Raw genomic sequence first — 14035 nt, 5'->3', positions numbered from 1 at the left:
TATGTTGCACTAAATGTGCTAATGAGAGCTGTAACTGCTGATGCTCAGGCTGGACAGAGGCACCGTGCAACAATTCTAGAATGAAACTAATGTTCAATTCGGAAAAGAGCCCTTGAACTTGTATATGTTCTGGTGAATGAAACTAATGTGAAGCCATTATTGGATGTCAGCCTTACTACCAAAATTTGTCACTTCCTTACTTAGGGAGAACTAGAATAGAAAATTTGTATAGATCTGTATAAAACTAGATTACTTACATGTGACTAGGCATTAGTTTAGATGCAAGCATATATATTCTATTCCAACTAATCCAATAATAAAATTTCTTATCTTACAATTACTCATCTATTCTAAAGTAAGTGACATAATTGGAGTAAACATCCACTTTTTTTTTCAAGTAGTGTGGCTAGAAATTACACTCTTAAGGTAGATAAGTAGGATGATCAGGATTTAAACTTCGGCCCCCTACATATATAATGCAATGTCTTGCCAATTGAGCTAAGCTCATTGGATAACACCCTCTATTTTTTATCCTTTCCATTTTTGTTATTACTAATGTTTTGAGAATATAAATATAATAATGTGACATTTGGTAGATTCAATTATTTAATATATTATAATAATTGAGAGAAAAAATGGAGAATTTAAACGCTTAGGTATATTCTGATGTGCATTCTAATCCTATTAGGACTTGAACCATCAACCTCCAACTTCTTAACCCTAGTTAAGCTAGTCATCCCAACCCTATGATACGTATCAATGCTATATAAAATGTATCAATTTTGTTTTAAAAACTTGTAACTTAGATGAAAATTAAGATCACTCTCATATAATAATAGCATTATTTACATCATGTATGAAAAGATCTTAATCAAAATAAACATGATAAATCATTCCTCAATAACAATTAACATATGCCAAATGTATCACTTTTCTCTTTGTGCATGATACTTGCCCTTTTTCATCATCTCAGAAAAAATCTCATTCCAAGTATCAATAGGCCCAGGCAAACACCAATGAACACAATCATTTTGTACATTTTTTGGAACTCCATTTGCAAATGGAAAAGGATTCATATAAGCACCTGGATGACCATCTGGTCTTAACAATGCCAATTTTGTTACATCAAGCACTTCAAAATTTAATCCAAATTTTTTAGCTTTTTCCTTAGCATTTTCCAATTCCTCAATTTCAATACTTCTTATCTTAGCATCCATTCCTTCAATTTTCTTCTCCTCATTTCTATATGGTTCTCTCTTTGAACAAGTGCCACCCTTATCCCAATCACCTTCAAAATGAGTAGGTGAAAATGTTCTCACAATCACATCAATGCCATTCCCTTTACCAACTTTCCTCTCAATTATAGTATTAAGAGTAGTCCTTAAAGCCTTTCTCATTGGATCATAAAATCCAATATCTTTGTAATTAAATTTAAAATCATGACATTTTAAACAACCTATAATAGAATCACCCTCATAGTAAATTGAAGGAATATCCAAAAGCCAATGACCAAATGATAACACAATCAAGTCCATTTGATCTATATCCTTAGCCCACATCTCATTTACATGATCCAAATATATTTTATTATATGGTGGCCCTTCTTTTTTTCTTTGATCACCCTTCACAAGAAATGGTGACCAATATAATGACAAATTTGCATTGTGAGAAGGAAAGTACCACTTTGAATCGGTGCCAATATGAGGGACAAGTTTAGGTTTTGAAATAGTGGATAATAGGCAAATAAGGGACTCCATTTGGTTATTTGCTAATGAGTCCCCAATAAAAACTATGTTCATGTTTTTTATGAGCTTAAGAAAAGTGTTTGGATCAAATATTGGAAGATGACACTCACTTGGTTTCCATCTCCAATTAAGGTAGTTTGAGTCTGGTCTTCCATTGACAATGCAATTTTGACTTTTTTTTATGTTACTACATGTTGTTCCATTATACAAAGGGCCTTTCTTGTCATAAATCCATTTTCCATTTGTATAGTCACATGGCTTCTCATAAAGTTTTTCCTTTTCTGCAAAAAAAAAAAATTATAAGAATAATTCATGTATAGAAACAAGAATAACATGGTAACCAAAAATAAAATACTAAACTTTTAAAATATATTTGATTTGATGTCGTAATTAAATACGACATCAAAGTTTTTGAAACATGTGTACCCATAACAACGTCAACACAATTGATATATTATAGAGCTATGTTATATTAACAATTTTCTATGGACAAAAACTGACACAAATACAGATACGTAAGTTGTCGTATTTTTGTTTAAAAATTTGTGTTTAAATAACATTTTTCTATATTATTATATACATAAAATATGGAATTAACTATACACTATATCAAAGGTACATTGTTAGTGAATTTACCTTTTGTCAAATGAGTGGAAGTAGAAGAAAGTGAAGAGTTGTGAATGATGGAAGGAGTGAGGAATGGAGCAATGGAGTAATGGGGGTAGAAGTATATGCAAATTAGAGCTATGAGTGGTAGAGCATAGAAAATAGAGTGAAAAAATATTTTGGTGAGTTTATAATTATTATCTTTGAATGTGTTTGTAATTGTCATCTTCTTCCTTCAAAGCCTTTTCTCCTTTTTTGTTGAGTTTATCAATGTCACTCCTTCAGTTCATAGCAAATGCTATGACCATAAAAAAAATATCATCACATGCTGAAGAGATTCCTAATATTATAACTTATTGACATTTAATTAATTAAAACTTTTTTAAGGCAAATTAAACTTTTAAATTTAAAACTTCTACCTTAGACAAAACGTTTGTTTTTTTGGTTACACTTTAGACAAAACGTTTTAATTGAAAACATCTATTTTAAGTGAAAACTAACATTATTGGTTCTATTCTTTTTTAAGTTGTCTTTACAAATTAATTAAGGATATATATTTTGTTTTTATTAAATCATTAGTCCTTTTACCATTATCTATACTAATACTAATACTATTATTTAGGACTTTTTTTCAAAACAAAATGTACACGTGGTATTCCCACAATATTCTTCTCTCATATTGTTTTGACATTAAATATCATTTTAGATTGAATAATTTTTAAATTTGAAAAAAACAGAAAAAGTATATTATTACCTGGCGCATATGCATTAAAGGGATTAAATGAATTGGTGATGTTATTATCTGGCACGTACCAAATTTTATTTAAAAATACTCATTAATTAATTCAATTTTAATAAATGCAAATATTATTCTTTCAGTGTTTTAATCATCCTACTTGGCAATGATCATGTTAGTCGACTGTTTGAAAACATATAAGGCAATAAAACAATAGCATAAAAAAAAATCAATGAATATAATCATCATCATCAATGAATATAAAGGGAACTTAATGTTATTATTTGAATTCATACGATTTTTTTTTTCATTTGAAATGAAAGAATAACAGCATTTCCAATGGTTATACGGTTATACCACTTTGAATATCATACATTACTAATAAGGGGTTGCTACAATATCATGTAATATTTATGCAACTCATATATATTTTGCTCCAATAATGATATCATTTTGGATAACATACATTAATAACAAGTGATCCATTTTATAGGCTTAAATATGATTTTGGTCCATGCAAATATCACTCATTTTGATTTTAGTCCCCATAAAAAAAAAGTTTTGATTTACATCCCTATAAAATTACAAAAGTTTTATAATAGCCCCTGAGTTGAATTTTATGCTGATGTGGCCAATTTCTGTTGATGTGGCAGTTGCTGACTGTGTATTGTCAGCTAACGTGGCTTTTATATTAACTTTAATATTAATTTATTGAATTAAAATATTATTTTCAATTTATATTAAAAACAAAATAATAAAAAAAAAAAAACATTAGTAAAAAAACAGAATTTTACTTAACAAAATATTTTTTTTTTTTTTTTAAACTTCAAATATCATAGATAAAAATAAAAAGTGGGATACAAAAGAGGGGGGACCAAACCTAAACCCTCAACAAAGGAAACAAAACAACTAGCTAGCAACATCTAAAATAAGGAAAACCTAACCTATTTCTAGTTAAATCTTCCCTAATTTCAACTGGAGCAGATGTCCACCATGTGAAACCTTGCAAAGATAGCCCGAGATTAGCAAGCTTGTCTGCACAATGATTGCCCTCCCTATAGATGTGAGATATAATGAAGCTCATGTTTCTAGTCATGTATATACAGTTCATCCATCTGTTCTTTAGTTTCCAAGGAATGATATTCGGAGATTTAAAGGCCAAGGAGACTAGTTTAGAATCACTTTCTATCCAAAGATGAGACCAATTCTGAGCATATGCATGTTCAATAGCAAGAATGACCCCCATTGCTTCCGCAAACAAAGCATTAGCCAACCCCAAATGCTTGGAAAAACAACTAACCATTTCACCTCTATGGTTTCTAAAAATACCAGAACAAGCAGCAATACCAGGATTACCCAATGAAGCTCCATCTGTGTTACATTTATACCAACCAAACATAGGTGGTTGCCACAAAACCTCAATGATCTTAGGGGGCCTAACATGATGTATATTGATTTTAAAAAATTTCAAGATACTAAAAACAAAAGAAGAAGAAATTGCAATCCCATTATTTCGATAAAACCCAGAAAAACAAAAGAAGAATAAACATTCGGATTGGAACAAACAGCAAACACCACACTTCAAAAGGGAATTAGGATTTGCAAAGAGAGAAGAAATTGAGGTTGTGACAGAACCATAAATTTGAGTGCCCAAATTTTCATTGGAAAAAACTCAACCTTTTTTCTATTTTTCTTCATACCCCACTGCCCACTTGTCAATTGTATGGACCACTTTGCGACCCTAAGTCGCATGAATGATCCCACAACCCTTTCTCATGCGACCCTAATCTCCCTGTGACCCTCCCTAAAATCCTAATTACAATTTGGGGATTTTTCCCCAACACTTATTGAGTCCATCTCACAACTGATGTGAGACTTCTTAACATGTGAAGATATGGCAGGTGAAAGAAGGGGTATTGTCGAAAGAGGTCGTAACGACCTGTGAAATGGTGATCGTCGCAGATCTGGACAGATGTATTTCAAGGACGACATTTCATAGCATCACGTTTTAGAAGATGAATTTAATTCAATTAAATCCTTTTATTTTTTTACTTTAAAAATTAAATGAATTGTTTTTTAGTTTTAAATAATTTTAAAAGGGAGTCAGCAACATTTATACGGTCACCACGTACCACATCATCAAAATTTAGCCACCTAATCATGTTTTCATTAAAAAATTACATGAAGGACTTATTTAAAACTTTTTGAAAATTGCAAGGGTATAAATCAAAACTTTTTTTTATAGGGACTAAAATCAAAATGAGTGGTATTTACAGGGACTAAAATCATATTTAAGCCTTTATGTTTTTAACTTTGTCTTAATTAAAAAGGTCATATTAAATTGATGATACGATAGTTTAAATAAGGTCTCGAACCGAGTTCCTCTATATTAGATTAACTCTTCAACCAAGGGGAGACAGATGTCGTATCTTCAATTTTGATATCCTTTATGCCACGTCATTGAACTCCAATAATAAAAATAAATAAGGAATGAATCATTAGTTTATGAAACTCTATATGATACTCTTATCAGATATGTTCTATTCTATGTTTATTTTTTCCACACGTTTCATCCCTAAATTAAGGGGCAGAATTTTTAGCTATAAATATTGTCTTTGAGATTCCGATTTTTCACACCACTTATTTGGATATCTCCCATTCTCTTTGATAATCATTTTTAAACAATAATTACATTTTTAATTAATGTTTTTTATTGTGTCAAGAAAAAAAAATGTTTTTCTAATTTTATTCACTGTTGCCAAAAAAAATGCAGTATACAACGCAGGAAATTTAATTATTGGTAGACACAATCCGATAAAATTAGAATTTCATAAGAGCATTTCCAATAAGAGTATTAAAGAGATTAACATTTGTTAATAATCTGTACCTTAATTTTATCATTGGAGTTCCATGACGTGACATAGAGGATATCCAAGTTGATGATACGGTACCTATCATTAATTTCAGTTAAAAAATAAATATAAAATGGACCACTTGTTAATAATTAAATGTATGATCCCGAAAGAGATATCACCATTGGAGCAAACTATGTATAAGTTGCATAAGTATTATATGGCATTGTAGGGACCACTTATTAGTAAATAGTAATGTGTGATATCCACAGTGATATCACCATTGGAGATGCTCTAATGTGCATAATCACGCCTTTATTTCACCATGAAATCAATATTAGCTTTTTCTTGGTCAAGATATTAGCTTATTTAATTTCCATTTGAAATTAACTAAAACCAAACTAAATAATTAAATGACCTCCATGCAAATTTAAATAAAGAATAAAATAAAAATATAATTTTTTTACTTAAGTAGTGGAGCTTACATATATTTTTGCTTAAATATTTAATAAATGACCATATATTTCTGCTTAAATATTAATACGAGAATTACTTTTTTTTTTGTTATTTATATTGTAGCCTATATTAGTATTACTACTCATGATTAGAGCAGGGTATACGGACTAAGGTCCGCGGGCCGACCCGTTTAACCCGCAGCCCGCACTGACTTAAGACCAATATTTTTTTGTCCGTTTATATTTTTGCCCGTGTGGGTTGGACCGTTAAAATCGCGGGTTATGCGGGTTAAATCCGTGAGTTAGCGCGTGGTCCGCCTTATTTTTTTTATATAATTAATTACAAAATTTATCACTTATAAATAACTTAGTCCATGTCCAAATTCAAATTTTTTAACAAAAAAAAACTTAATCTAAACATAATCTCTTATATAGAGAAGATAGATAAACTCAATGATATCACAAACTTTATTTATTTGTATTTGTTAGTTACAAGTTATCACATAAAATTATTAATATATAGTTTTTTTTTAGCTTTCATTATATCAATATTTTACTAATTTTGTTTATTTTTTTAAGAAAGTGGTTTTTTTTTGTAATAGTCCGCGGGTTAAACGAACTTAATATTATAACTTGTTTATATTTGCTGACTGGCTTGTTCGCCCCGTTTAATATGCGGGCTTATGCGGGGCGGGTTAAACGGGACGGGTTTGCCCGCATACCCAGCTCTACTCATGATCATATATTGATACACATACAATATTTTTTTTTAATTGATATCCACCTCAAAACTTTTTTACGAAACCTCGAAGTCTCTTCCATATATCCCATAGAGAAGTTATTTTTCATCAACTATATAATTCTTTTAGTGGAGAGTAATATAAATAACAGCTATGATACATTGTTAATTTGATAAAAAAATTAGGAACTATAGGAATTTTCCCTAAGAAAATTTATAACCATACATAAATTTTACAGTTAGTTTATATCACAAAATATTATTTTAATTATTAAATTATATAAAATTAAAAATATCTATGTAGTTGACATTAATTATCTTTCATTAATGATTAAAATTTTCAATTTAAAATAAAATATATTATTTATAAGTTAATAAATCTAGAAACGCATTTTTTACCCGTCCTTAGCACAAGTCTGGATACTAGTTGTTTTTAAGTAACAGATCGTTTTGCCATTCCACTTATTGTTGCAATAAATAGAGTTAATCTTTTATCAGAACAAACAAGAGTCCAATCCATCACAACTTTACTTCGATCTTAGTAGAGCTGGATGAGCCGCTATAAATATAAATCGAATATCTAAAAAATTTACTAAAAAAAAATATTCATAATTTATGATATATTTTAAAAATAGTTAAAAGATGGACCATTACCATTAAAAAAAATATAATTTTAAGAATATTTTATGATATATATTTTAAGAATATATATCTCAAAAATATATTTTAAGACTTTTATTATACAATTGTGAATTTTGAGATATTTGAAATACATGTATCTTATTATATGTTATGCTATTACCTATGGTGTTATTTTTAAGGATTTCATAAAATTTTAGTCCTTATAAATATATTATATTTCAATTTGAATCTCTTTATATTATATTATATTATGTTTGGGCTAGTTTCCATAGATTTGAGATTATTCTCTTATGTATTGAACAGTTATTAGTTAATGATATGAATTAAGTTTGTTTGGTTCAAAAAAAAAATAGCAAGAGTTGGGTCTTCCCGAATGTTTTTCATCACGACATTTAGTCCTATTTTTAAGTCAATTCCGACATATAGTCCAATTTTTAAGTCAATTCATATGTAAGCTTCACATTTTTTAATTAGTTCTTGTATTTATGATTGTAGTATTATATGAATGTCCCCCCCCCCCCACAAATATTTATAAAAATGGCAGATTATACGATAAAATTAAGTGTAGAATTCAGTGTTATTGGTTTACAATAAGCTGATGATCGAACTCGGAACCTCTAGCATATTACCCAACCCCTCACCACTAGACCAAACCTAGTGACTTAGTGTGGAATTCACTGTTGGATAACTATTTTTTTTTAAAAAAAATTATATGGTTCAATTTAATGCGGCAATATCCGAAATAAGATACGTTAAAATAATAAGTTTGATGCGAAATATAACATATAATATACATTACGTTTAAGTGCTTAATGAGTTCTCCTAGGACAAATCATTTTGGAGAACCTGAGTTTAATTCTTGGTGGGATCAACTCTTGAAAATTAGAGGGCTAGCACAAAAATTTAAAATTATAGAATGATAATGATCGATTGTGTTTGAAATAAATGAAACAGTAAAAATATTACATTAAACTAATAAGTAGTATTTAAAAAACTAAAAATCAACTAATAATAGATTAATACAATATATCATTCAAAAAAATAGTAATATGCAATATATCATATTATAAAGACACATCTATAATATTTGATTTTGTGTGGTTTTTATTTTTTTTAGATTGATTTGTAGTTTTAATTTGACTTAACTAGTAAAATGGTCCCTTAAAGATATTTTTGGTTTCACATTGGTCCCTTAAAGAAAAAAAAAGACCTGAATAGGTTCCTTAAAGACATCTTCGTTAATCAGTTTGGTCCCTTAAAGACATCTCTGTTAATCAGTTTGGTCCTCGAAAAAATGGACGGAAAGGATCAAACTGATTAACGGAGATGTCTTTAAGGGACCTATTCGGACATTTTTTTCTTTAAGGGATCTATTCAGACATTTTTTTTCTTTAAGGGACCAATGTGAAATTAAAAATATTTTAAGGGACTATTTTACTAATTAAACCTTTTAATTTATATAGGTTTGAATTTTTACTTTTTTTTTTTACGCAATGGGTTTGAATTTAAACACCCATATATAGTTGTAAAATTTGATTTCTTCAATTTTTTTTTTAATGATTTGATGAATTTAAATACATCCGATATGAATTCAATTGTAGTGCGCAAAGATGAAAATTTGCCGACAATAATGATACTCGCAACTAACTACTCCCCTGTATCGTGACTATTGACATATAAGAGGACAATGAAGCTAATGGATTTTCAGTCGCAATGGCAACTAATGGACTTGGTCTAAGCATAGATGGCCAAATTTAATGTTCGAAAAGTGCTTGTGGATGAAGTCAGCTCATGCGACATTATATTATAGGTTTAAATACATTGATCCTTTACATTTATTTTAGTTTTTAATTTGGTCTCTTACGTTTCTGCCGTTATGATAAGTTAGTCTATTTCATTAAACTTAAACTTAACTCCGTTTAAACTGATGACGTGGCTAACGGAAATGTCGATACGGATATTAATTTACTTAAAACTCAGATAAACCAATGAACACAGAAATTCATCACTAAAACTCAAATAAAACCTAACAAATTCAACTCATTTTTGTCTCTAATTATTGATTGTTGGACAAATTCAATATATGGGTGTTTGAGTTTGTGATGAGAGAGGATGATGGAGGTGGTTACATGGTTGCTGTGTACAGAGGATAAGGGTGAGTGTGGACGGGGTATTTTTTTTTATTTTTTTTAAAAAAAATTATAAAAACTTATTCTACTATATAAGAAAAGAAAGTACATATGAAATTCCTAATTTGTCCCTTTTTCATTTTTTGACACATAATCAATTCAGGGTTATTTTGTGTCTTTATTAAAAAAAGTTAGTAGAAAAATGCTAAAAAATTTCTTAGTAGGAATTGAACCCTTAACCTTTTAGTTACACTTCTTATTAGATTTACCACTAAGCCATATGAATTAATTTGTTATATTTTTGGAATCAACATATAATCAACATGAGTTAAGTTAAAAGAAGAAAGGGGAAGTGTTTATTTATTTTTTCTTTTGGTTTTTTTTTTTTTACAATATAGAGGTACATGGTATTGTTTCCATTTATTTATGATATTTTATTTGAGTCCAACCCTTTCTTTAGTGTAATTTTATCATTTATTGTTTATGTTTCGTTATTTTAGATTCACTCAACTTGATTTATGGACTTCAATCCAATATTTAATTAAGTTAATTTTTAATTTGTAGTTCAACTCAATAAATTTAATTAATTTAATACAAGAATATGGTGGGAGAAAAACTGAAAAACTCCGGTAAAAAATGGTGAGACAAAAACAATAAAAATTGTCAGTTACCTCAAGAGGATTATTCTCCACAGTTACGCGTGAATGATACATTTAGTTTTAAAAAAAAAACAGTAAAAATTAAATACAAAGTTGAAAATAGTTGAAAAATAAATGACATTTTTTAGAAGTTTTTTTTTTTAAAGATTTTTTGTTTTTGATATAAGGACTAATATTTTTTTTAACAAACCAAAATGAGATATATTAACATAGAAAACCTCCCCAACACAAGACGTACCGAGGTAGACTACAAAAGTTTACAAAGAGTCAGAGAAACAAAACCATAAACAAATCACACAAGAAAGATATGACTTTCGTTCTTATGAGATTTTTCTATGCGGAAGAAAATTATTGGAGAAAAAAAAGGACTAAAATATTATGTTGCCTATTTTTTTTATAATAATTTTACGGGTTATATTCAAATTAATACGGGAACCTAATTTTTATGGATATATCTACGGGTCTTATATTTTTACTCATATATTAGTAAAGTTGTTTATTTTTTTTTATAATTTTACGAGTTATAGTCATATATTAATATGGGGACATAATCTTTCGTGTAAATTCTACGGGACCTATGTTTTTCTTTTTTTAAAGACTAACAACAAACAATATTCTTTTATTCAAGTAAGTAGAGTACGTGTGAATCTGCACTGAATCTGAATCGGAGCAAATCTGCAAATCTGAACAAAACAAACATTGTACTACAACGGAATTAAACCGGATACCGTACCAAGACGTGAACTCAAGACAAAAAAACTCTGCACTAAGACGGGATTAAAACAACATCAGACAAGAACAACAAAAGAAAACTCAAATGAAACATAAGAATGTGTGAAAAATCACTTATTTAAATAAAAAAAATATAAAACAATCAAAAAGGAGTGATTTTATATCAAAATTGATCCAAAATCACCCCTCTTTGAAAGATGAACAAGAATAAAAAGCAAAAAGTAGGGTTTACTATGTTGTTGTTGTGGGGCGGCTATGAAAAAACAAAAAGTGACATATGTTTTTCCTCTTATTAATAAGATTTCATGTTCTTTAATAATTTATGTAGGACTATATATATTTATACTCATCAATTAATAAGATAACCTTTTTTTTTTATTTGTACGAGACTTATAATTTTAATCATATATTAATAAAGTTGTTTATTTTTTTATAATTTTACGGATTATACTAGATCAAATATTAATACAATGACCTAATTATTTTGTTCATTTTTACGAGCCATATATATTTTTTATTAATATATTAATAAGGTTGCTCATTCTTGACATATATTTATACTCATGCATTAACAGAAGGATATAATTTTTTGTGTGATTTATGCGGTGCCTGTTTTTTTTTTGAACAAACTAAAATGAATTTTATTATTAATAATGAGTCCTGATTGGCACAAGGTGTGCCAAACAAAACAACAACAGTTTATATCATACACGTACGCGGGGCCTATGTTTTTACTCTTATTAATAAAATTTACAGTTTTTAACTATTTTTTGTGAACATATATTTATACTCATATATTAATATACGATAATCTGATCTTCTGTGTGGTTTATGCGGGACCTATGTTTTTTACTCATATTAATACGATTAATATGTTTGTTCGTTCTTTTATAACATATACGGAACTTATAAAATACTCATATATTAATATGGAAACTTTTTTTTTGTGATTTCTACGGAGCTTATACTTTTATTTATATATTAATTAAGTTGCCTATTTTGTTTTACAATTTTACGGGTTATACTCATATTTAATATGGTGACCTAATTATTTTGATGATTTTTGTGAGACCTATATTTTCACTAACATATTAACAAGGTTACCTATTTTTTAATAATTTTAAAAGGATATATTTATACTCATATATTTAATACAGGGACCTAATTTTTTGGTGGTTTTTACAAGGCCTATGTTTTTACTAATATATTAATAAGGTAACCTATTTTTCCATAATTTCTACATTATCATTTATATTCAAATATTAATACGGAGACATAAGGTTTTTTTGTGATAGTTTTACCATTGTTCTTTTTCTATTTTTTTTACCAAATATTATATCTTTCTATTTTTTTAATCTTTTAATCTACTTCCCAATAAATTACTATTTTATGTTATCAAGTGAAGTTTTCAATTTTTTACTATTTTTTTAGACCTATATTTATAATTATATATTAATACGAGATCCTAATCTTTTGTGTGATTTCTGGGGACCTATGTGTTTTTTTTTGGTACATGGGGACCTATGTGTTTTACTCATATTAATAAGTTTGCCCATTCTTTTATAACATCTGCGAGACCTATATTTAAACTCATATATTAATATGGAAACTTTTTTGTTTGTATGGTTTCTACGGGACTTATACTTTTAATTATATATTAATTAAGTTGTTTGAAACAAAAATAAAATAAAAATTAAGTTGTCTATTTTTTTTTTACAATTTTTCTGGTTATACTCATATTTAATACGATGACCTAATTATTTTGATGACTGTTGCGAGACCTATCCTATATTTTCACTAACATTTTAATATGATTGCCTATTTTTTAATAATTTTTACGGGACTATATTTATACTCATATATTAATACGTGGACATAAGTTTTTTTTGTGATTTTTCAACACATATGTTTTTACTAATATATTAATAAGGTAGCCTATTTTTTTTCTTCATAATTTCTACATTATCTATATTTATATTCCTAAATTAATACGGAGACCTAAAGTTTTTTTGTGATGGTTTTACCATTGTTCTTTTTCTATTTTTTTTACCAAATATTATATCATTTCATCTTACCAAGTGAGGAGCGGCAACGCCGCGACTTCCGTGCGGACGCACGGGTGTCCTGCTAGTTTTTTAAGAAAAAGAAATTGATACTGTAAAAAAAAAAGAAATTGATGACTAAGAAAAATTAATTAATGTTTTAAGCAAATTAATATCCACATCAGCATTTTCGTTAGCCACGTCATCGGTGTAAACAGAGTTAAGTTTAAATTTAACGAAAATGACTAACTTATCATAACGGCATAAACGTAGGGGACCAATTTGTAACGTTTTAAATATAAGAGACCAAATTGAAACCTAAAATAAACGTAAGAGACTAAATGTGTAGTTAAACCTATATTATACTATCTAGTGTGAATACATGCTTCCTATAATCGTAGATTGTGCTACATTCCTTGCCGGAGGGAGCTTTTGTTAAGGCAAATGGAACCTCTACTTTCATTATGCATAAGAAAGGCCTTATGTAGCCAAGTTACAAGCAACACAAAACATGTTACAACAACAAAACTAACTCACACATGACATGAGGTGACTTGGCCCTCAAGCTAGCTCTCGCGCGCGCCAACAACACATACACATACACATACACATACACATATGCTTATGCAACAAGCCTAAACAATGCTTACAAACAACTAACACACATCTAACAACTTTGGAATATGTAGCTATTTCTG

At 28.5% G+C, this 14035-nt stretch overlaps 1 protein-coding gene across 1 annotated transcript; it reads right to left on the bottom strand.

Annotated features, from left to right (window-relative positions):
- Window positions 1–926: 926 nt before the first annotated feature.
- On the bottom strand, window positions 927–4486 carry LOC123904364 (xyloglucan O-acetyltransferase 1-like). The gene is made up of 2 exons (XM_045954039.1): window positions 4027–4486; window positions 927–2026 (listed from the first exon to the last, which is right to left on the bottom strand). Exons 1-2 carry the CDS (start codon window positions 4484–4486, stop codon window positions 927–929), a joined length of 1560 nt encoding a protein of 519 aa, XP_045809995.1.
- Window positions 4487–14035: the final 9549 nt, after the last annotated feature.

The sequence above is a fragment of the Trifolium pratense genome, linkage group LG2 (assembly GCF_020283565.1).
Source record: "Trifolium pratense cultivar HEN17-A07 linkage group LG2, ARS_RC_1.1, whole genome shotgun sequence".
NCBI lineage: Eukaryota > Viridiplantae > Streptophyta > Magnoliopsida > Fabales > Fabaceae > Trifolium > Trifolium pratense.
This window is presented reverse-complemented; position numbering and strand designations above follow the sequence as displayed.

Bases quoted from the DNA above. Each gene is read 5' to 3' on its own strand.
- LOC123904364 (XM_045954039.1), bottom strand. From the start codon at position 4,486: ATGTTTGGTTGGTATAAATGTAACACAGATGGAGCTTCATTGGGTAAT. The intron at 2,027-4,026 runs GTTTTCCTTATT...TTTTTTTTGCAG, and splicing joins TTTAACTAGAAATAGGTTAG to AAAAGGAAAAACTTTATGAG.